General features: G+C 41.7%; 8 protein-coding genes across 8 annotated transcripts; 4 read left to right on the top strand and 4 right to left on the bottom strand.

The window, feature by feature from the left end:
• Positions 1-431: 431 nt before the first annotated feature.
• On the top strand, positions 432-1256 carry BDB00DRAFT_879596 (anaphase-promoting complex, cyclosome, subunit 3-domain-containing protein; the record flags this gene model as incomplete). The annotated part of the gene is made up of 3 exons (XM_053127890.1): positions 432-858; positions 981-1117; positions 1209-1256. 3 exons carry the CDS (start codon positions 432-434, stop codon positions 1254-1256), a joined length of 612 nt encoding a protein of 203 aa, XP_052972788.1.
• Positions 1257-2710: 1454 nt separating this feature from the next.
• BDB00DRAFT_859991 (FAD binding domain-containing protein) lies at positions 2711-5409 on the bottom strand. The gene is made up of 9 exons (XM_053125967.1): positions 5346-5409; positions 5076-5258; positions 4616-5003; positions 4253-4537; positions 4090-4149; positions 3922-4007; positions 3746-3824; positions 3577-3656; positions 2711-3484 (listed from the first exon to the last, which is right to left on the bottom strand). Exons 1-9 carry the CDS (start codon positions 5400-5402, stop codon positions 2864-2866), a joined length of 1839 nt encoding a protein of 612 aa, XP_052972789.1. The 5' UTR covers positions 5403-5409; the 3' UTR covers positions 2711-2863.
• A 136-nt stretch (positions 5410-5545) lies between these two features.
• On the top strand, positions 5546-6243 carry BDB00DRAFT_201302 (uncharacterized protein). The gene has a single exon (XM_053116442.1). The coding sequence runs from the start codon at positions 5663-5665 to the stop codon at positions 6131-6133; it is 471 nt and encodes a 156-aa protein (XP_052972790.1). The 5' UTR covers positions 5546-5662; the 3' UTR covers positions 6134-6243.
• A 1423-nt stretch (positions 6244-7666) lies between these two features.
• Positions 7667-7992, bottom strand: BDB00DRAFT_879599 (uncharacterized protein; the record flags this gene model as incomplete). Its single annotated transcript, XM_053127891.1, has 2 exons — positions 7667-7828; positions 7933-7992. 2 exons carry the CDS (start codon positions 7990-7992, stop codon positions 7667-7669), a joined length of 222 nt encoding a protein of 73 aa, XP_052972791.1.
• Positions 7993-8004: 12 nt separating this feature from the next.
• BDB00DRAFT_859994 (tryptophan synthase beta subunit-like PLP-dependent enzyme) lies at positions 8005-9737 on the bottom strand. The gene is made up of 6 exons (XM_053125968.1): positions 9603-9737; positions 9455-9508; positions 9140-9350; positions 8995-9044; positions 8507-8898; positions 8005-8448 (listed from the first exon to the last, which is right to left on the bottom strand). The coding sequence occupies exons 1-6, from the start codon at positions 9713-9715 to the stop codon at positions 8144-8146; spliced, it is 1125 nt and encodes a 374-aa protein (XP_052972792.1). The 5' UTR covers positions 9716-9737; the 3' UTR covers positions 8005-8143.
• Positions 9738-10242: 505 nt separating this feature from the next.
• BDB00DRAFT_984961 (Fanconi anemia protein FancD2 nuclease-domain-containing protein) lies at positions 10243-18663 on the top strand. Its single transcript, XM_053130017.1, has 33 exons — positions 10243-10374; positions 10476-10653; positions 10744-10860; positions 10925-11021; positions 11127-11207; positions 11319-11420; positions 11491-11601; positions 11690-11795; positions 11868-11947; positions 12035-12198; positions 12271-12400; positions 12483-12524; positions 12641-13007; positions 13076-13170; positions 13237-13452; positions 13540-13811; positions 13905-14115; positions 14202-14339; positions 14420-14482; positions 14561-14722; positions 14810-14875; positions 14956-14982; positions 15061-15165; positions 15271-15531; positions 15644-15805; positions 15906-16208; positions 16300-16444; positions 16538-16938; positions 17262-17398; positions 17511-17592; positions 17665-17808; positions 17948-18123; positions 18239-18663. Exons 1-33 carry the CDS (start codon positions 10293-10295, stop codon positions 18483-18485), a joined length of 5070 nt encoding a protein of 1689 aa, XP_052972793.1. The 5' UTR covers positions 10243-10292; the 3' UTR covers positions 18486-18663.
• Positions 18664-18670: 7 nt separating this feature from the next.
• On the bottom strand, positions 18671-19711 carry BDB00DRAFT_879603 (uncharacterized protein; the record flags this gene model as incomplete). The annotated part of the gene is made up of 1 exon (XM_053127892.1): positions 18671-19711. One exon carries the CDS (start codon positions 19709-19711, stop codon positions 18671-18673), a length of 1041 nt encoding a protein of 346 aa, XP_052972794.1.
• A 1412-nt stretch (positions 19712-21123) lies between these two features.
• On the top strand, positions 21124-22513 carry BDB00DRAFT_860009 (uncharacterized protein). Its single transcript, XM_053125969.1, has one exon. The coding sequence runs from the start codon at positions 21247-21249 to the stop codon at positions 22273-22275; it is 1029 nt and encodes a 342-aa protein (XP_052972795.1). The 5' UTR covers positions 21124-21246; the 3' UTR covers positions 22276-22513.

Here is a 22513-nt window from a genome sequence, read left to right on the forward strand (position 1 = left end):
AGCATTACTGTAGATCATTTTGTATGTACAATCGTGTTTTTTCCACATGCGTAAATTTTTCTGGAGGTTTGATACTGCGCTCTGTCTAAAATTATGTCTCTATATACCGAAAGACAGAAAGAAGCATCATATAAGGCCGACACACATGTAATTAATTCTTTTCACAATGACTGGGATCTGGTCACATAATGACTACGAGCAATATTAGTGATTCTTTGACTATACACCATCTAGACGTGCTAGATGATCATCTGTAGCTGTTATTAGTAGCAATTCAGACACGAGCAGCAACTTGCATAATAATAGTGTCTTTTATCATGCCATAATAACAGTGATCGTAGTACAACCCAGAAAGGTCATTCAAACCCAGAACTATTGTTTTGTGTCTGTGCATGTCGTGCATACGTTTTCTTTGTTAGTGATCACCAACAATGGATTCTCGAAATCGTCCTCAAGATTCACCCTTACGAGAAGATTCCTTTGAAATGACTTCACCTACCTCGCAAATACCAACCGGTAGTCCTGGTGGTGGCGGTGGCAGCCTATCACGTCAACGCGAAAAATCCATTTCCGCAATCACACGCAACACTCACAACACCAGCGAATTGCACTCTATGTTAGGCGAACCGCCAGTGGAAGATTCGCCACTACATATGCCCTTTTCAACAGATGCATCCCCCTACAACTATGCTTCGCCGATGCGCATGCCTCGAGGGCTTTCACAGAATTTGCAAGAATATTATGACCGAGGAAACGGTACGCATGATGATCGATTGCGTAATTTAGCTCACTACGCCGCTCAACAAAACGTCACTGAAGCTGCGACATTCTTTGCCGAAAAAGTGTGTGCTATCTCAGGTAGAGTGTATTCATGATGAGATATAGGAAGGGCAACGTATATAGTACTAATAATAAGAGTTTACTGACAACATATATATGCTTGTGTGTGTGTGTTTCTTGTCAAAACAAAACAAAAATAGATGACTTCAACGACGTGTATTTCCTTGCTCAAGTATATTACGAGTCACAACAATATGAAAGAGCACTGGACCTGCTTAACAAAAAGAACACATTCTGCAAAAGCGTTCAATGTCGGTACCTGGCCGGATTATGTGCGGTAAGAGAGGGTGTGTTCCTGATGAGGAAAAATGGAGTTGAGCATTTTCAAAGAGAAAGCAATGATTGATAGCTTGACATCGTATGAACAGATTAAAACTGGAGAACTGACAAGATGCTTTGGATTATTTGGGACATGACAACCCATTCGCCGACGCAAATGCACATGCGCATATATGGTGGTATGTGATATACGAAAGAAGATCTGAATTTTGACGTGTCTAAAGAAGTGTGTGTACAGCATGCAGCCGCTAATGTTACCCTCCTTCTTCTCTGCTACTACTGTAGGAGTTCTGAACTTTTTTTTACACGGTTGGTTCGGCTTGGTGTTTGCACCTCACCCTTAAGCACAAACAACAGCTATAAATACGGTAGGAATGTGAGCATGAGCTGGAGAGAAGTAGTCGAGTGTCTTCTGTTGGGGGCGCTGATGCCATGACGTGTCAAAAGTAGCTGCATCTTTAGAACAGCCTGCTTATGATCTTTCCTACTTTATATTCCGCCTTATGCTGGTTGGGTCCATCGTGTCCGGTGGACAAGTAGCAGATAGTAAGTGTAAGCAAAAGGGGACTTGAACATTGCTAGGTGTAGAATGGCGTGGGTGCTGGAGATGACGTGTCAAGGTGTGCAGTGTGCACAGCAGCGTGACGAGACACGATTCGTGATCATGACGTGTGCAGTATGGCAGCCTCTCTTTTTCTTCTTTTCATGAAGATTGGTCGTTTCCTCTCTCTAACTCAAGGCTCTCTTCTTCCAGCTCAAGGATGCCGTAACAGTAAGTACCATATAGCTGGAAAGAATCTTGTGCTTGTGTTTGTTTTTACGTGTTTGATGAACCAGAAAGATGTCTGCCATGACATGTCAAAAAGTGTACCATGTTGTGTACGCAGCTGCTCATACATGTTTATTAGAGGCAGGCTCTGCGGTGATCTATTTGGATTAAATTGGTTTGGACCCCACCTCTCTCTGTCTATATCTCTTCTGTAAAACGACAAAACAAATGTAAGTCAGCTTGGGATGGAGGAGGATGGCCATGCTGTGTCAAAAATAAAGGTAGCACAGTGTGTGTAGCCCTCTAATGATCTGTTTTTTTCTCTTTTCCAGCTAGAAGAAGTGTTTTTTTGTCTTGGCTGCGTTTCTCCGTTCTGCTCCATGCTGGTCAAGATTGATGCTCTACTGCCATCCCTATCCATATCACTGCCGCTTCTAGAAGGCGGCCTGTCAACCAGTCCATCGGCTGTGGTCAAAATAAATCCATCCATATCGACGATTGCGTGTGCTTTTTGTTTTGATCTGGACCTGAGGAAACCGTTAAAAGCCTCATCTTCTTCCTTGCGTTCTTATATATATCTTTTCTTTCTCTGTGTGTTTTTATTTTGCTTTGTATATTTCATTCTTATTGCTTATCCCCTCCCCTTCCCTCTCTCGCTCTCTCCCGCTTGCGCATCCGTATCGCCTAGTAGCCGCTGTTCCGTATCCATTTTCGGATGTTGCATCGCCTCATGCGAACGGCATACTCCCCACCCCAGGCAGCCTTCGGGCGTAGGTACTTGCTTTCTCTCTCTCTCATCCTTCCTGTTTTTTTTCGATTTTTTCCATGTAAACTTGCTTTAAGTACAGGAATACATATAAGATAATTGCACAGTAGATATTTCTCAGACGCTACAAGATCTAATGCGTCTCAATTTATTTATCTTAAGATACCACATATTTATAAAGATGATACTATGAACATTTACAATGTACATTAGCTGCTATCGCTCCTTGGCAAATAGCTGCAAAGTACTTCCAGTGCTGAGTCTATATCGCTGGATGATGTAATAATGCTGCTATGAGCAACGTACATATCAGGTCTAACGATTACAATCGCTGCAGGAGTCTCTGGTTTATCCCACATGTGTGCGGTTAATCCAACACGTTTCGTGACAGAGTCGTGGACATCCCAGCGATCCTCCAACCAAAATGCATCTTCAACACTTTTCAAGTACTCTGCTTGGGGCTCTTCTTCAATGCCGACATAGTCTGGGATACGGCTGTCGCGTGAATGGTATGTTGATTCGATAACAATAGGCCGGGCAACTTTTGGGGAATAAGTCTTCTTGGCTTTGATCCAGAAATCACGAGTCCAAGGACAATAGGTTCGTCGTGACGGCCGTGTACCAATAAAGATTATTGCATGTTGATCCTGACAGCCATGTAATATATCACGCAAAGTTCTTCGCTCTAACCGACTCGAGTAATCGGTCAGAATGCGTTTCCGTAGTAGGGCGGTTTCATGCAAGTACTGGCCAGGCTCAATCAAACCAGCCTTTTTACTATTCGCGTTGACAAGAAGAAGTGGTGAATCTTTTGGAATTTGTAGCGTCAACTAAAAGATGGGCAAGGAGGTATTATTAGGTTGTTGTTCATTTTCTAGCTAAAATTCCGTACTGTTTTATATGACCCGTTTTTCCATATTACCTGCATCATTTGAGATACGATAAACGTTCTCATGCTCTCGAAAGACATCACAGCGGACATCACGTAGTATAGAACAAAGGCTATTCATACCATTAAAAACAGTGGTATATAGGAGTCATGGTTATCCGTTGTGCTTGTGATATAACATACACTATTGTTTTGTGCTTACCAAGCAACTTGCTGTTTCTAAAGCCGACACTGGTCATACCACCCGTTGATTTGAGTACCTGTTCCGCAATTGGCTCGCGCTTTACAAGAGAAGATATATATATGTTGAGACTTTTTATTTCTCTTCCACGTACGCAACTGTGCCAATTCCCTAAATAGCGTAAGAGGGATTCTTACCTCGGCGGAGTACGAATTGAGAAGTGCTTCTGGATTTGATGATAAGCCCTTGAGGACGAGCGATAGCTTCCATGCAAGATTATCCGCTATTTATGTTGGGAAATTATTCAGTTCACTTTGTCAAAACTGTTTTCTGCGCTTAACTATCTTTGAACGTAAAAAACTTACCATCCTGCAGACCAAGATTCATTCCTTGACCTCCAACTGGTGAATGACAGTGAGCGGCGTCTACAAATATCCACGCATTCATGCATAGTTTAATTTCGTTTGATCCCTTATTTATCTTTTTCATCCTTTTGCTATCGCCGTCCATGTGCGTATTTCCTATTACCTCCAATCAAAAATGCTCGATGACGACGATATCCATTTGCTTTGCGTTCATTGACGCGGAATAAAGAAATCCATACGGGGTGTGTGGGTATAATTTTGAGTGGTGCAATCCGTTCTGAGACTACTTTCTCGACTTCGCTAAGTGGAACGGTTGTATCCTGGACCAAACCATGGGTGATTCTCGCATTTTTATCCGCCAATTTGTAAGGCTCCAAGTTACACATTAACCGATAGTAGAAGGGGCCGTTGGGTACATTGGGCCCCAAAGGAATAATCGCAGCCGAGCCTACACTTGTCAAGAATTAACCATCTTTTCCTTTTTTCTAGCAAAAGTCTATCTTTTTCTACGTATCAATGTTTTTACCCTTGGGATGGCTAAATGCACTAACGCGCCCGTTCTTGAACCGCTCTGCATCCTGGCCCTCCAGCACAACATCCGCCATAGCAAAGCGAGTGGATACTGCGTATCCCTCATAGGTCCATCCTTCTGTACACTTGCGCACCGCTGAATGAGATCCATCGGCACCAATAATATATTTCGCTTTTACGACTTCTGTTGTTCCATCTGCTTTCTTGATAGTCGCCTCCACATAATCGGGTGTTTGAGTATAGCTCTGCAACTCCGTTTCTCGTTGGATCGTTAATGACTTTTGTTGTAACAGATCAGCAAAAACAGTTTCAGTTTTCGTTTGTGGTAAACAGGTCATCTGCGGAAACATGGTGTTCTCGCTAACTGCATCCAGGTAGCCAACCTATAAATCAGATAATCACTAAACTGTGAGTGATTTCGCTGTTAAACAACACTGTAAGGCTCCGACAGTTACCAAGTGCCCCTGGCTGAAAGCCTGTGAACCGTGCATCACTACCGCGTGCTTCAAGAAATGCTGTGCGATACCTCGGTTGTCAAGAGTTTCAAGTGTTCGGGACGTCATAAGAATAGCACGGCTTTGACCCGTGGGGCCGGCTGTTTTGTCTAGTATAAGGACGCTGTGGCCTAAACTCACCATCTTTTTGTGGCAACGGAAGAAGGGAGGGAGGAAAAAAGTTTAGAGTAGAGCGGATAACCCACGCAAATGAGGCATAATAGAAGCTACCTGGTAAGCAAAAAATGAGCCTACTGGCCCAGCGCCAGAAACGATAACCTCAAACATATTGTTCAAAAAAGTGGGATCAAGAAAATGTGTGTGAGCATCTTTTTCCTTTTATACTGGTTTGGTTTTCCCGATTTGTGTCCCCGAGTGAGTCAATGGTTTCCGAGGCGAGGGTCCGAGCTGAGCCATCTTTATCCGTTTCGCGATCCACATTTTCTATCTTCTTTTCTCACTTAAAGTCACAGTAAATCTTTTTTTCTGCAGACACAAACTAGCACTTTGATTAGCTAGGACGACAATAACAAAATGTCGTCTTGTAAATGGAACTTCAGGGAGGAAGGAGTCTTTTCATTATTCGACAAAGCCCGTTGGGATGTACGCTTCTCAAACGTTTTGATTCGTGCGGAGTAAATTTCAGTGCAATACACTACCGGGATCACCGAATTAGTTATCACCGGAACGGGTGCAGCATCGAACAATGGGCTTTTTCTCGGTGTTTTTCTTACTATTGTAGAAGGAGGGGAGAAACGGCAGTGTCACCATCCCTATCACTAACGAGAAACTCTCATGAACAAAATTCTATTGATCCTTATACTTTTACACACTCTAACCACATATATTCCATATTCAGTATCACCCATATAAATATTGACATTCAACGAAAAATAAAGAGACATCTTTCTTCCCACAATAGGATTGCAGAGGTCCTGCGTGTGAGCATTACCGTGTGTATACTGTATCTTTATTCAGTTCTTGAGGTAGTGGATCTATCGTGTCCCATATCCCTTTGATTGCTATCTGTATTCCTGTCTGCCTGTATTTTGTATCCTGGCTTGCATCTTAGTATAGTTGGGACGATTTCTATCTTTTCCTGAGGCACTGTTGTTGTACCCCCTATTACATTGGCAGTGTAGTTTCTGACGTTGGCAGAACTTTGAAAATCATGCTCAATACTAGCATAACAGATGGTTCCTCTTTTTACTTTTCATTGCAACTCAAAAAAAAAGGAACTACAGCATTTGACAGCGAGGCACAAGAGAATGCCTTATCCACCCTTGGAAAACTTGGCAGAGACTTGCCGAGTCGACGACTCGTGGTAGCAACGTATCATCCGTCAACAACAAATTGCGTTTGGCACCGGCTTTCAGCTTCGACCAAAATTCTTCGCTCGGGTTGAGGAAAGGAGAATACGGAGGAAGGTATAAAAAATCGTATCCTTGCTCCGCCACTGCGTCCTTCACTTCTGGTGTCTAGTGGATGGTAGCATTATCTATTACCAAAGTTCTTCCTCCTATGTTATTATCATATCCTTCAAAACTTCCATGAGTACCTCCATGAACGTGATATAGTGCTCTGCCCGTGTACCACCAATCTTTGTACTTGCCGAGGTATACAAAACCGAAGCCATCACTGGGCATCCTTGGCCACGCATGACTGAAAACAGTCAATCAAATACAAAGTTTTCAGCGTGCATGACATTGATTGTTCTGTAGCTCTTTTGAAGAGTGAACCCCCAGGCAATCACAAACAAACCCACTTCCACTTCACTTGATCGCCAAGCAGCGAGCTGTATCAATTCCGAAGCCGTCGATCCTCATCCTGTCAGCTATTGTTTTCTCCGCTCCTCGATCGCATACAACACTACTGAGTCCACAGAGCACATCTTCCTCTTCGAGTGTAGATGAATTGGACAATATATTTGATCCGCGCAACAGAAGAACTGACACATTGGAAGACTATGTCATTGAAGAGCTAGCGGAAACGTCAAACAGTAATGAAAACAACGCCGATAACAGTTTCGAAGAACCTAGCTTCCACCCTACCGCCTTTCCAATCCGTGATCCCAATGGATCTATCGCAGAATACGACGAAGGAGACTTCTCCCCCAAAGAAGATCCCAAATAAACCAAAGTGTTCTTGCATATAAATACGAAAAAAACAAATGGTAATAAGACGCCTCTTTAGCACGCAGTGATTATTTGAATGATAATAAACGAGAGAAAAGGTATTTTTGGCACGCAGTGGACTCTCAAGTGCTTTTTGTTGCATCAAATGCCCGATCCCATGGGTAGGGCTTATTGTCATAAAAAAAGTTCCCGAACATACGGTATAATTGCTGGGTCGTAATATGGATCCAGCGAGTATGCTGAGCAAAAATGGATGCGAAAAACTCGATAAAAAACCATAGTCGATCTCCATGGGCGATGCTCAACTGCCTAAATGCTATTTACTATAATCAAAGATAAAAGGGAGAGAGAGAGAAAGAGAGCAGTAATAGTGACCCAGTCTTTATTGAAGTTAGAAGCGTATCCGTGCTCTTTTGTTTATTCCTGCTTCTCATGATGCAAAGCTGGGCATTGATCTGCCTCAGGACCACTGGTTACGAGGTTATCCTCCTTGTCAAATTGCATTGGATGGCCTGTAAGAGTCTGATGGAGACCACTTGCCTTTTGGGCAAGCTGGTGCTTCTCTTGAGAGGCAGGGATCTAATCAAAGAAATAACATCGTCATTCATCAAAAAGTGTCCGACGTCTAGAAGAACTGTAGTAGGACTAGTGGACGCTCAGTATAATGGAATCAAATACGCTACATGTTCCAGCTTGTCGACGGCTTGTTCGAGTACAGCTTTGGGATCAACAGAAGAGTTCATGGTGATATGATGAAAGTGATAAAGAGCAGTGCGATTTCAAGAACGAAAGAAGAGAAAGAAACGTGGTTTGCATGGGTGTGTTACGACTGCATGATGATATCCCAAAATCGCAGAATATTTGTTTCAATTTTTTCGTGTTTATATCTTTTGTTTATATGTTCAAGGCCATTTGTACGTCGGTTGATGAAGGATCATCCATATTTACATCACGGACATTCGTTAAGGAGTTGTCCATTTTTAGAAACACTTCACTACCACTTTTCACTACCACAGGAGGAGACGTATACTTTTTCCGGTATTCGTCCAGTTGATCCAGGGTAATATCTGAGCCTCCAGTGACCAAGACTACCACATCGCTCGATGGAGTAAGTGACGGCATGATGTCCCGGATAATTTTTGTATAGCACAGTGATAAGCCTGTGCCGGAAGCAGGTTCGACAATCATCTTGCTGTCCTCTAATCATCCAACCATAATCAGTATTGCCAGTTGTCAAAACAGTTAATGGGAGTTTACCTGCAAACAATCGGACTGCGTCAGCTGCCATTGCATCGCTTACAGCAAAAGGCACGACTGGATGTGCCAAGCTGAGCTCGAGTGATTTTGAACTGACAGACTTGACAGCAAGACTGGAGGCGATCGTTGATGTTTTCGGTAACGATACAACCTTGCCTGCGACGACAGAAGATTGAAAAGAGTTGCTTCCGTGGGTTTCCACTGCAATCACTGGTACTTCTTTCCATTCGACTTCTTGAAGCCCCATAATGACTCCGTTTAGTAATCCACCGCCGCCAACGGGACAGATGATGGCTGCTGGAGGAGTATCGTGCAGTTGTGTTTTGATTTCGTGAACAATCGTTGAATAGCCTTGCCACATATGAGAGTGGTCTGATGACGGAACGTAGATGCTAAGTAGGGATTTACAAGTTGTCAGCACATAAACTGTTCGCTATACACCGCACTGAGTGATCAATTTGTATGCGTTAGTTGCAAGTGATAGCTACCCATTCCTCCGTACTAGTTTGCGCGCGTGTGCTTCCGATGCGCTCCAATCCTATACATTTAATACAGCCCATTAAAAACAAACATATGTCATGACATTCTCTCAGTGCCCTTTCACTTTCAATCAAGTGCTAAATGACACGTTACATCTCCATATAAAATTAATTGTGACCCGTCGTTCCGTATTGTGTCACATATCCGATCGTCAGTTGCTTTCGGCACAACAATAAGCGCCTCAGTTCCCAATTGCCGTGAGCAGTAAGAAACTGCGAGTACAGTATTCATACCAGAGCCACACACAAATTGAACATCTGTACCGCGTGTCTGTACAGTGCGGTAACAAAAGTTGCCAATGCCCCTGTTTGTCAAAAGAAACAGATCGATCAGAATCCAGATTCCCCTTTCCAACCCTCTTCACCCTGCTCTTATTCAATAGGCGTTGCTGCCACAGTAAAATGGTACCTCATCTTGACCGATCCCGAAGGTTGTATATTCTCCATTTTGTAAAACACGTTACTATATACACATACACAGAGGATTGTTAACAGATCAGAGATTCTTTTTATTCTGTTTCCGGAACAGGCAGAGGAAAGAAGTTTTAAATATTTACCAATTGAGTTTGACACTCAAATTGGGAGAGTGGAGTAAGGGTGTTCCGACGTGAAGCGATTGGAATTCATCGAAAGATTGGTTCTCATCGTCCGAAGAATCGTCCATATGCATATACTTGGGAATAAAGTTCAAAGGAGTGTTTTAAAAAAAATCACCATGACAGCTCTTCCTTTGTGGACCTTAGCTCCGAGTTGTTACTAAAAAGAGAAATGCGCAGTTTCATGCTATTCCAAGCTTCAGCAAGCATAAAGGACTTACTAGTCCAACTCGTATTCTGATTTAATCACCAGGTGTTACAAGAGAAAATAAGCACAGGACGAGCATTGGGAATACAAGTATTCATTCAGCTCTTGCTTGTATACGTTGACAGTGAATCATCCACCAAACAGCCAGCAAGCACAAGAATATACGAGGACCCTATGAGATATATCATATGAAGAAAGGCGTTAACATATACCTTACATAATACAGCAACGAAGATACCTATCTGTTAGAAATAAACAGTGGAAGTCGATGATAGCGAATCTGTTTTTTCTACTGAAACGTATAGTGAGAAGCCTTGTAATCTCTGAAAATTAGTATGTAACTGACAACAAAAATAAGCCCGACGTGTCTCGCAAGAAAAAAGTAGAAAAGCGCGACCTTGAAACTTATTCTCGCGTTGACGTGTTTCCTCTTGTCCTTGAAAATGACTAGAAACACTTTTCAAGAATTATTACAAGAAGCTGGATGCGTCATTGACGAGTACAACAATCGACCCATAGTTTTCAGTACGTTTAAACTACATTCATCTTTAAAGCATAGCATTACCTACATCAAGTTTCTCGTTTACGAATCCAGCCTTTAACAGTCTTGTAACTTTCCTTTCAAGTTTCTGAGCCTGTGCTATTTCGCAGAGAACTCTCATTAAAGATTAGGAGCGATCCCCAATACCCAGACAATCTCGATGAGTTCTTTGACAGTATGAACGCTTACTTACAAGACGTAGACGTGCTTCGAAGGTTTCTTTTACCAGCTACGCTTTCCGATCATTTGATGGATAACAGGCGGTAAGAATACACGCGTCGATTCTCTCTTCCTCTCTTGATAGGCTGATAAATATGTGTATGAATTTATATTATCTATTGATAAATGGTCAGGACAAGCATCTTGGAGAGCGCTATTAAGACATTACTCAATATCGATATCATCCAGCCAACGTTGATCACTTATTTGCTCGAGCGACTACCCGAATTTTACGATGAACTGGAAAATGAGTATGGATGATGAGTTTTAGTATAACAGCTTCAACGACCCAGCATTGACCTTCTGTACTTTTAGTAACTCGAGCTCATGCACCGCTCGATTAATCCTTCATCAATTACGATGGTCGGAGTACATTGTAGCACCACAGGCACTAACTGGAAAGTTGATCGAGGTACGTGTGAGAACGCTTGAAAGTATAAGTCAGTCAGTCGAGCAAGAGGAAGTCAAGGAAGAGAGGTATTCGTATGCTCACCAATGATTGCTGTTTCTGTAAAAGATTATACAAATTACGCCTACCGTAATTCAACACGAAATCATTACATCCCTTCCTGATATCATCAACGACTCCGAACATAAGGTAAGGGACAGAAGGATTAAGGGTTTCAAAATATAGTGGAGAGAGACTGCTTATAATTAAAAAAGGTTGAAGAATGTCTGACAACAACTTTTCCGGTGGATGATTATAAAGCCCATTGTAGTGTATTTAAAAGAGTTGATGCACGAAGATGCCGAGCTGACAGTACCAATATTGGATGCGCTTTCGAATCTTACACTTCACTCTGAAAGTCTGGTAAGCAATCTGCGTAAAAATCGATGCTTCTTTGCATATCATATAGCTTAATCTATATCGGATCTTACAGGAGGATGTGCGAGACACAGTGTTGGATCGTCTGGAATCAGCAGAATTGGATGATTTGGCTGTGATTATCAAATTTTTGCTACAAACGGTCAAGCCACATACGATTGATTTGGTATGTCTCCTACTTTCATTTTTCGGGGTGGCTGAAAAAATGTCCACCGTTTTTTATGTATTAGACTCACACCAGAGCATATAAATAGGTTATTCTTGGCATTCGCGAAAAATTGGACTTTCGTTCTCTTGGAAAATCCACTATACCAAGCATTACACGCAAAGCCAAACATTCACCAGAAGCACTTATCCTCGGTAAGATTATAAGTTGATCTAGCACACCTGTATTTTGAGTGGATGTTTATCTTCATGACTGTTTTGATATAGAATCGATCAAGTTGGGATTACAATTTCATAAATTTGTGTGTGACTCATGGATCAAGTCAATTGCTGCCTTACAAACCAAGGTAAAGAAAAGTAATTATTGTGGGATTCAATATATGCAGTAGAAATCACGATCGTGTTAACGTTTTCTATCTGATTACTATATACAGCCCGCTCACAAGATCATTGATGTATTGGTCTTATTTATCTTGTACTCAATGACATCAACAAAGAAAAAAGCCGACCAAATATTCCGCAAGAAGATTGCGGATGGCCTTATTACATCCTCATTATTAGAAGAGTCAATAATGCATCATGGGCATGGTCTGGCCAGGTAAAAGACAGTTGCTGTATAGGATACAGTTAAGTACTCAATGCATACTAAACTGAATCGCCGTTCCTTTAGTTATTGGAATACAATCCTTTCACTGTCAGAAAGCTTGTTACGGTCATCACAGCAACAGAGTGTGCTCATTCCATCTTCCAAAGCTCTTTATATAAGTGCGTTCAAATCAAGTGATGTTTATTATCGACAGGTAAAACTTGGTGTATAATGTCTGAAGGAAGTATACTCGACTAACAAGATACGAGAATGAATAACACTTTTTGGGTATGTAGGAAATCATTGGCTCTCTAGTGACACATATTGGAAGTGGCTCTATATCCTTTTTATGTACCATCCGATAAGGACTGAATGATTGCCTCATGTCCAAACAATTATTGTTACGTATATCTCCTTAACTACTAATGGACTTTTTTTCTTTTGCTCAATCTACGCTACAGAAATGGATGTTGCCTTAGACACCCTTCTCCATCTAGCCAGAACGGACGTCGATAACATGGCAGTATACGATGTCTTTATTAAGGGTATCCTTGATTATTTGGACAACCTGACACTACCACAAATCCGAACACTTTTCAACATTTTCAGCCTCTTGTCTGTCATGCCGAAGGCTCGAAAGGAAGGAGACTCTGGTCTTTGGTCCGAAATATGTATCGTCATTCGCAAGCAACTATCCAATCCTCGAGAGAAATACAAAAAAATTGGTGTCATTGCTAGCTTGGCAGCTGTCAATGTTCTGACCTCTGCCAAACTATGTGCTTCTGAAGATGAATCAGGAGCTGGTTCAAGTAGTACACAACGTATGTATTATAGCAATACACTATGATCCATGCTCACTTTTGCTTATTCTGTCTTCTTGTTTATCTAGGTGAGATGACATCCGATGATGCGCACCGCCATCCACTTATTCGACAAGCCATTCAAATGGTCGAAATGGCTCTACAACATTGTCATGAATATCCTGTAAGGACACCCTGACTTTAGAAGTATGTTTTACATTTCCCACCAGTACTAAACTTTGAGTTATAGGTTTGTCTGGCAATGGTTTACGATGAGTTGGCATACATGCTTGAACATGGTGATATGGACAAGCGCATGCAGCTGTATATTGCAGAAAGCATAACTGGCGATTTTATCGAGCAATATGTTGCAGATGCGGGTGCTGTCGAGGAGCGTATCACAAGAGATGCAAATCGTCTAGAGGTTCCTGTGAAACCTCAAAACTGGATGAATCTTGACGGTCAAGTATGTTTGTAGAATACTTTTACTACGCGTATTAAGGAGCACACAACTTATCTGCACCTTTCCACTTTGTTTCAACCATTAATATAGGATGCTGCTATAGCAATCGATTTCTACTCGTTCATCTGCGACAATGACGAACGCAAAAAGAAAAGATCTGTTCTAACTCTGTGTGCGCTTTTCAACTTACTTCAAAGCAGTGAAAAGCTAGGCAACAATGGAAGTCTAGACGGTATCGATGCTCTAGTGGGTTGTGGTCTGGTATTATTCAATCATACAGATTTTGACGACGACATGGTTAAAGAGCTAAAAACCCATGATCTGTGGAATGCGTGTGATATTATATACTATGCAATCAACTGGTAAGTTATCTTTCCATAAAATTTCATAGTAACGGAACACAGATCATTAACGATATACCTTTATGTCAACAACATGGTGCACTATGCTTCTAGGTGTCGCGAGCTGTTGAATGTATTTTCCGTTGTGTGTGACCAATCGATCCATCAAAAAACGGTTCAGCGTGTCAAGAACGTTCTTATGCTCGAGTCAGCATTGTGCAAATTTATCAAGCAAGCATCAGGCTATGCTCCTATGGAATTTTATGCTTCGCTGCCGATGGCTGGTCTCAAGAACTCCACCTCGCGCACCCTTACTATAAGCTCGGTAAGAAGAAGAGCATCATCTATAGCCGTGTACATTTGTCTCGACTACGGACTATATTTTGATTACGTGTCTTAAATGTCTTCTAGGCTGTGAGTGTACGCGATTCCCCTGGAGTCGACGACACCTCTGATACCGAACCGAAACCTGCTAGAAAGGACAAGACCAATACAAATGTCGCATTCAACTCTATTGATGCACTGAGACCCCATATGCGTGCTTTGAACGTAAGTGCTCCATCTTTTTCTCCTCACCTTTTTTCCTTCTAACAGAATCTTTGTACCAAAACCTGCTGATAATCCACTAGATCAATGTTTTGAGCGTTCTAGCTGCGAGTGAAAACCTTCCTCACAATGAAGACAAATTAGACGTACGTACAACATATATTCTAACTTAGCAAGCTTTGTTGGGAAAATTAACATCGTCAACAATTTTTCTCTATCGTTAGAACCGGGAACTCAGCTACATTTTCAAAGATCTAAACGAAAAACTCAAGAATAAGATCGTCCCTGCACCTGTATCCGCGTTTGGAAGGAAAAAACAAGTAGACCAGAACCTGCATAGCACTGCAATGCTTTCTCGGATAAGTGCCCCTGATCTTGTGAAACAGGTATTTGACAATTACAAAGCCTCAATTTTTTTTACACATTTGGATCCACTTGTTGACATGATTTTGCAAATGAAAAAATATGCATAGGTCATTAAGTATTTGCCAAGTATTCTCCAGCGACTGGAAGGGTTATACGAAGATATACAATTACATGTAAATTTGTTTTATATAGAACAGCGTTTTTTTGGTTAGATGGACTGTATTAACAATTTTGTTACTTTCTCTATCTGTAGGATACACAAGCTGGACGAATTGGATCTGTATGTCAAGAATTTCCCTATCCCAAACAGCAAATTTGTAAATTGTTATCAATAATTATTTGCTTACTGTATTTGTAGAGCTCCCAGACAATTGTTCAATGTACTTCTCTTATTATGAACATTATCTTTAAGCTCGTTTCTTGGCCTGAAATAGAAAATCCTGAACACCGTGATATCCTCGAGGTAAGTTCTCATAAATTTATGCAAGCAATCAAGAATATTAAAAGATCCTGGATACTCTAATTAATACCACATCATCTCAATTACATCCTTTGAACTACAATTCAGGACCTCGTTAAAACACTAGCATCACGTATTGTTGCCGATGAATCACAACACGATACTTTTGAAGTCACTGTTCGTGAAGTCTTCAAATATTTGGCACATTTTAGCAACAATATTCCTGATGCCACCACAGCAATCGTCCTCTACAAGACTCTGATGCGTGTGATGGTACTCTCTGATAACGATCCTGCCCTCAAAGTCGGTGCTCACCAAGTTGTCACACGCATTTTGGCAACCGACTGGTTCGATTGGCGAGATATCAAGGTAAGCTATATAAAAAAGAGGAAGTTGGTAGGAGAAAAATTGTAAGACGGCAGTCTTCCACGTTTTGTTTATCCGCCGAGGAGACTCACAACTTCGTTCTCGTCGACAACAGAAACAAATTATATTTTTGGTTGGGCAAGCTATTGAGCTTGACAAGGATCCGTTACAAGCTTTGCATACATATGTAAACCAAGTTCTCCCGCAGTATAACGAAGAGGGACGATTAGAAGACCATCCACTTCTACGAGATGACACCGTCATATACTACTACGAGGTACATAATTTTTTGTTTTGTTACACCTTTGCGCGAGAACTTTGAGAGAATTAATGCGTGCTTGCAAAAAAATCAGACTAACAATGAAAACCATCATTAGGCAATGATAAACCAAGCTGTCAAGGCGTTGCACTTGCTACAAGAAACGGACGACAATGATAACGAGAACGATAATGTCCTAGACAAGACTGAAAAGCTGGTTAGAATCTTTGCAAGCATTACTACGTATATCAAGAAGAAAGATAAAAAGGAGCTGTTTAGCGTCCTGTTGAAAACTGGCCGTGCGTTTATCGAACAATTCACAATGCACTCAATACCTTACTTTACGGGCGTTTTCAAGTACCACAAGGAACGGATCGTCGTGATTTTGAAGAATTTCCAATCGTGCACCCGTATGCTACAGGTACCCGTAGAATTTTTGCTGCTCTTGGAAGAGGAAAATATAGCAAGTTGAATCTTTTGATATACTAACGGCGACGGTGAAATTATGATAGATTATCTGTTCACACGTCAAGGTTATGAAGGACATCAAGCTATCTTCCTATGTCCCCAAGTTAAAGCAGGCGATGGAAACGGTTATTTTCCAGGTTAAAATACTGCTAACAGAAAATAATGCTCCTGCTGATGCATTCTTCCTTGGTAAGCCATAGTTCAATTCCAGTGATATACGGTTGGTCGAAGTGCATAGAGATTTTCCTCTTCGTTAATTTTCCAACGTTTTTTGATGGTTAGGTGCGCTAAAACATCGAGACATCCGAGGTGCTGAAGTCTCATCTCAAATGCCCCGTGATCTCTCCTCTTCAGAATCTGAGGCAGAAGAGAACGAAGAGAACCTCGAGGTGGCCGTGGCAGCTCGATCCCAAGCCAAGCGAAAGAGAAAACAGTCAACAAAACCAACGGCACGCAAGAGTAGAGCGAAGGCTACCGAGGACGAGGACAGAACGATCAGGACAACAAGTCAAGTTCCAACTACAGATGATGAAGGAGATGATGAACTTGCGGGAGATGACGATGAAGGAGAAGATACCATGGATATTGATCTCAACAGTACCGATGAAGAAGAGCAACAGTCTGCGTCTGCTCGTGATCGAGGGCCTCACCTTATGTCGTTGTCGCCACCACCCATCCATGGGGTCGCCGACGTTCATGTTGAAGCTAATGAGGAGATGGAGGAAGAAGTAGAAGAAATCGTTGTGTTGTCGCCGTCTCCACCACCTTCTACCAATCCAAGAGGTATTGCTACGCGATCACCATCACCGCTGCCTCCACCACCACCACCACCACCACCACAAGAATTAACGGGTCCTCGAAAGAAACGTTTAGGATTGGGACGCCCTAATATCTCAAAGGAATCAAAAGTGTTCAATTTATCAAAGAAATCGGACTAAATGTCAAAAATAAACTGCCGCTTCGTCCAAGAACCCTTCATATTCTATTCTCTTTTTACACTTTGAAGATGCAAAACTCCGTAGCGTCAGTCGAACAAATCGAGTTGACACCATCTCGGAAAGATGGCATTCCAGAAGAGTTGGAAGAATCACTACGAAATTTTGGTTGCGAATTTATACAAAGTGCCGGCATCTTGCTCAAACTGTACGTAATATATACCGAGGGCGATTTACGTGTTACGCACGTGTGCAGTACTGGATCTGATCTGTCCACTCGAATCTCACCCGTCTCATCCTTTTGTATGTTTCATTATTAGCCCACAGGTAGCCATGGCAACCGCACAAGTTTTGTTTCAACGATTTTATTACATGGCTAGTTTAAAAGATTTTGGTATAGTGGTAAGTTGTGTGGCGATCGTTTTTCTTATATGCTGAGGGGACAAAGAAAAAGAGCTAACATGACAAGGCCAGGAAATTGGTATGGGAGCATTATTTCTCGCTTCAAAAGTAGAAGAATCATTTACCCGGCTTACGTATATGGTGTCCGTATATGATTGCTTGTTAAAACGCGCTCGGAAACAGCCTACATATCCTCCACTGGATGCATTTTCGCAGGTTAGTGTTCTTCTTTTTCGCGAAACGGGAAAGGGGGTTGGAGTGGGAAATCCGCAGAGGCGTAACAAAAGGGGTTGCATATAGCGACGCTTTACGCAAGATGCACTTGGTCTGATATGTCTGCTATCTGCCTTTATAGCAAGCTTACGATTTAAAAAACATGATTATCACCGGTGAAATGCAAATATTGAAGCGCTTAGGGTTCAATGTCCATGTTGAGCTTCCATACGGATTAATGATCAACTATTTGCGTATTCTTGGTTTGGAAGAAGATGAAAAAGTCGCTGGAAAAGCCTGGAACTACCTCAATGATGGGTAAATTCCACTCTCTTGCTGCGTATATGCGCATCCTTCCTCCTTTATCTCTACCCCTTTTTCCTCTTTATCTCATTTTTCTAACAACAGGAAAACACCATACAAAACCTGTTAGATTACGCTCAAATGTGTACGCAACATACGAACCAGCAACAATTGCATGTGCGGCTATATGGCTTGCATGCCGTGATCATACTATCAAACTACCTCCAGATTGGTATCTTTTATTTGATACCGAATACGACAACGTCACCAACGCAGCAGGACAAGTACGGCGAGTTTATTATACAAAAATTGATCGAGAACGACTGCCACTCTATGCCGACGAAATGGACGCTTGGCTGGCCAGAAACTGTCTATAGTAAAGACAATAGTATTTGAGAGCATTATCTTCATCAATATCATCATTTTCAAATTTGCAACTAACATGGTAACTAGTAGTATATTGTATATGGACATTTTGTATGTAAATATAAATTAAGCTTTTTTAGCTATAAGAAAAAAAATGGAATTCATTATATAAGATTATTACAACAATTTAAAAAACTCATTTAGGTGTAGTGAAGTTTGGCTGACTGGGTGATGTCTTGATATTACTATTATCAAGCTGTGCTTGATAAGTCCGTATTGTGGACCTAGAGGGACGCGGCACTAGCGGCGGAGATGATTGTTGTTGCTGTAGCTGTTGGTGATGGTGAGCATTAAATGCCGGCATCGCAGGTGTTGCTGCAGGAGGAAAGGGAGGTGGTGGTGGTGGTAGAGACTGGTTTGTTGCTGCTATAAGATGACTCGGGTCCACACTAAAACTTGGACTATAGGCAAGTTGCGGGGTGTATTGAATGGACTTAGTGATGGTAGGTGACGGAGGTTCCAAAAAGTCCTGCTTCTTCATCATATCCTCGTCATATGGAGGCGGGAGTGTTGACGGGCAACGAGATGAGACAGTATCTGTAGTGCTGTACCAGCTATGCCGTATGCCCCATCCGCGCTTGCCTTGATCTTGCTCTTGCGACGGTCTAGCTCTCCGTTTCCTTCGCCTGTTGTTGGTAAATATAATGATTACAATAATTAAAACACTGATGCCTCCCAGCACGCCGAGCATCGATCCCATGAGTGAATCTTTGATCTTGCTGCTGTTAGCACTCGCAACAACTATACTGGGTGAAGAATGAGCAGTATCGGCTGCTACCGCGGCAGTGGAGTCCAGGGTTTTTGCTGCTACGGGTGATGGTGACGATGGGGATAAAGAAGAGCTTGGATTGGCGGCAATGGCAGCAGCTGCAATAACAGCTGCATTATGTGTTGCTGGTGGTAACGACATTGAAGAAGGGCTCGATGCTTTGGGCGTAGTAGTAATCGTCGTTTTTGTTGATGGTTTTGGATCGTGCTGTTGCATTTGTCGTGTATTTTTGGACGCACTTCTGCTGGTGGTGTCGTCATTATGATGATTATGATGGTGATTGTGATGATGATTTTGGTATCCTTTTGTTGAAGATCCCTTTTTCTTTCTTTTTGTTCCTTTCGTAGTACTAACTCTGCTACTAGTCGATGTCGACGAAGGATTCGTTGTTGTTGGAGTGACAGGCATGTTTAGTAATCCTGCTGCTAACAAACAAAAGGGAAACAGGATCAAAACATTCAATCGGACGGATTGACTGCAGTATATATAGTAGCACTAATGATGAGCCTAGTCCGGTTCTCAAACGTAGGTAACAGCTGTGCTGAGAATCTAAGCGACTCCTTGAGGGGTTAGTCGTACTATGTCCTTTTATCTTCCTACGTGAGGAGCAGCTTTTAGAGATTCACCACACCGACCAACTCCTTAATTATGCCTGTCATGGATTGCGGAACTTGTCCGTTATGCATAGATCTTGTTATCTCAAATCTCTAAGTTACGTTTCCGTTGTGTCAATAATTTTTTATCGACTATATTTTTTGGATTCTGTGTTCATTAATAGTTATTTTTTAAACGATAAGAGAATCAATTTTCTATAGTGAGGATATACAGACCAGTGCAAAAATTTACATCATTGCTTACTGGTTTGAAAAAAAAGCATATATAGTATTTATGTAAAGCTTATTACTCTATAGTGTTATCAAAAGGCTAATGGAGGGCAGCAGAGGGTTTTTGTGGGAATAGAGTAGTCGGGCTATAAGAAGGTGATTTGCAACATGCATACAGCTGCCATCATGTATTATACACTAACGACGATCTGCTAATATACAGATTATTGTACACATGAGAAGCAGCATATCCATCCGTCTGTGCAGTAAATATTTTTATCGTAGTAAAAATAATCTGCAAAGCTTCTTTCTTTTTGCTAATAAACGTACGGCATATTCTTTCGTAATAAAGATGCAGCGCCGACACTTTAGCACTACCGCATATACTGGGACTCTATTTTTACTATACGAAAAAAGCACCTTCCATCTGCTGCTGCATGAAAAAGGATTCGATGGCTTGGACGACTGGTCCGATGAGTTTTGTCGCTGTACGTATAAGGAAAAGCTACACAACCAATAACGATGCGAGCTCTTAGTTACCTCGCAGGATGATCCCACAACAGTTCTATTTTCTTTCGAAAACCGTGAAGGGCGGCTTCAAAATAGGTCATGGAAGATGAGCGTGCCTCTAAAATCAGGTTAAAACTTTCTCTGCTATATCAATACTAAGTGAATGTATATAGCAATTATAGACTTTTATATAATGTGTACATACCCAGGAACAATATACATCCGTCGACTCTAGCAGATGCTCAAATAGATAATAATGGCATCCCTTTTTGGCTAAGTACTAGGCGAAAGCTGAATAGTTAAAGCAGTCGTTGCGTGGCAAACAGCTAACTTCTGATAATAACAATTTATTAAAAAAAAAACTACACAGTAGCATCTAGTATGTAAGCAGTAAATGCATAGCAGTAATCATGCGAATTAAAGAAATGTGTTATCAGACATTTCAGGCAACATTTTTTCATTTAACGATTTCTCTGTCAGGTGTGTGTTTCAGAAGAAAATGAACTATTTCCCGGTTCTTACAGACTGCTACATACGCGTTTCTGTCTCTTTCTATTCTCAAACTCCTCCACTCTTCTAATAATTAAAGTTTCCAGCAGTGCCTCGCACATGTCGAACACTGACTACTGTTCCGAAATGGGTTTGTCACCTCCCACAAGTGTTGACAATAGTGCTGATCAGTGTATTGTTGATAACGACGAAAACTACTACAACGACGCGTTTTTCAATGATTTAGACGTTGCCACCAATGATCTAAATCGCGACTTGATTACCGATCAACACGACGCGTTTTACTCTCTTCCCGCTGCGACATTGGAAGACGATGCTGGTTTCGCGTTAATGAGCCACTTGCTATTGATTACTTCTAGTATGACCGCCGCTATCGGTGCTCCTACTGGTTCAGGTCAGCATAACCTGTTAAACTCGGTACCAACAACAACAATAGCACCGACGGCGATATCTTCATCATCACCATCGATATTTTCAATAACACCCACATCTACACCACCAGTATCAGTAATACATGAACAAAACGACAGTAATACAGCTGAAAACCCGGTTCTATCATACTCAGTACCATTTATTGCTCCAGAAGATATCCTACGACAGCGACAACATACTCTACACCGGGAAGGTCAGCTACCGCCCCCAGCAACAGTGATTGCTACATTATCGTCACCTATCGTTCCTACAACAACAAGCTTGCCTTTGGCAAAAAATGAACAAGAAGTGCAGGCTGCAAGAAAAATTGCTATCAAGCCCGAAACTAGTAGAAGTCAAAAAGTAGTACCAATATTAGAAAGAGGAGGAACAGTGGAAAGAACAAAGGAGATGAGAGAACACGAAAGGAAAACACAGACGCAACAATCAAAACAAGTAGCAGCGGCGAAGAAAAATGATGTGGACAAGGAAGAACGACGACAGAAACGACTCTTGCGGAATCGACTGGCTGCAAAAGAGTGTCGAGAAAAGAAAAGGCAGCATCAAGAATCTTTAGAGAAGCGAGTAGTGCAATTGGAAGAAGAAAACGAACGGTTACGGGAATCTGTCGACAGACTAAAAGATAGACTCACACTTTGCCTGCAAAACCCGAATGACTTCTATCACCATTCCCGTTATTCCCTAGCCGCAACATAGTTTCAAAGCAGTGTTATATATACCTTTTCAATCCTACTCTCAATACTATCACCATCCGCTAGCATATGCCAACACATTATCAACCATCCACATCTTCAAAACTAACGTCTATGATATGTAGAATTATGGCATGTAATATAAATGCTAAATACACTGCAATAAGAACGTTATCCAGCGCAACTATTTACGTTGATCGGCAACTCCAGCACAACTAAGCTTTTGCGGCTGTGATAACAAG

The sequence above is a fragment of the Zychaea mexicana genome (assembly GCF_025766255.1).
Source record: "Zychaea mexicana strain RSA 1403 chromosome Unknown BDB00scaffold_181, whole genome shotgun sequence".
Taxonomy (NCBI): domain Eukaryota; kingdom Fungi; phylum Mucoromycota; class Mucoromycetes; order Mucorales; family Lichtheimiaceae; genus Zychaea; species Zychaea mexicana.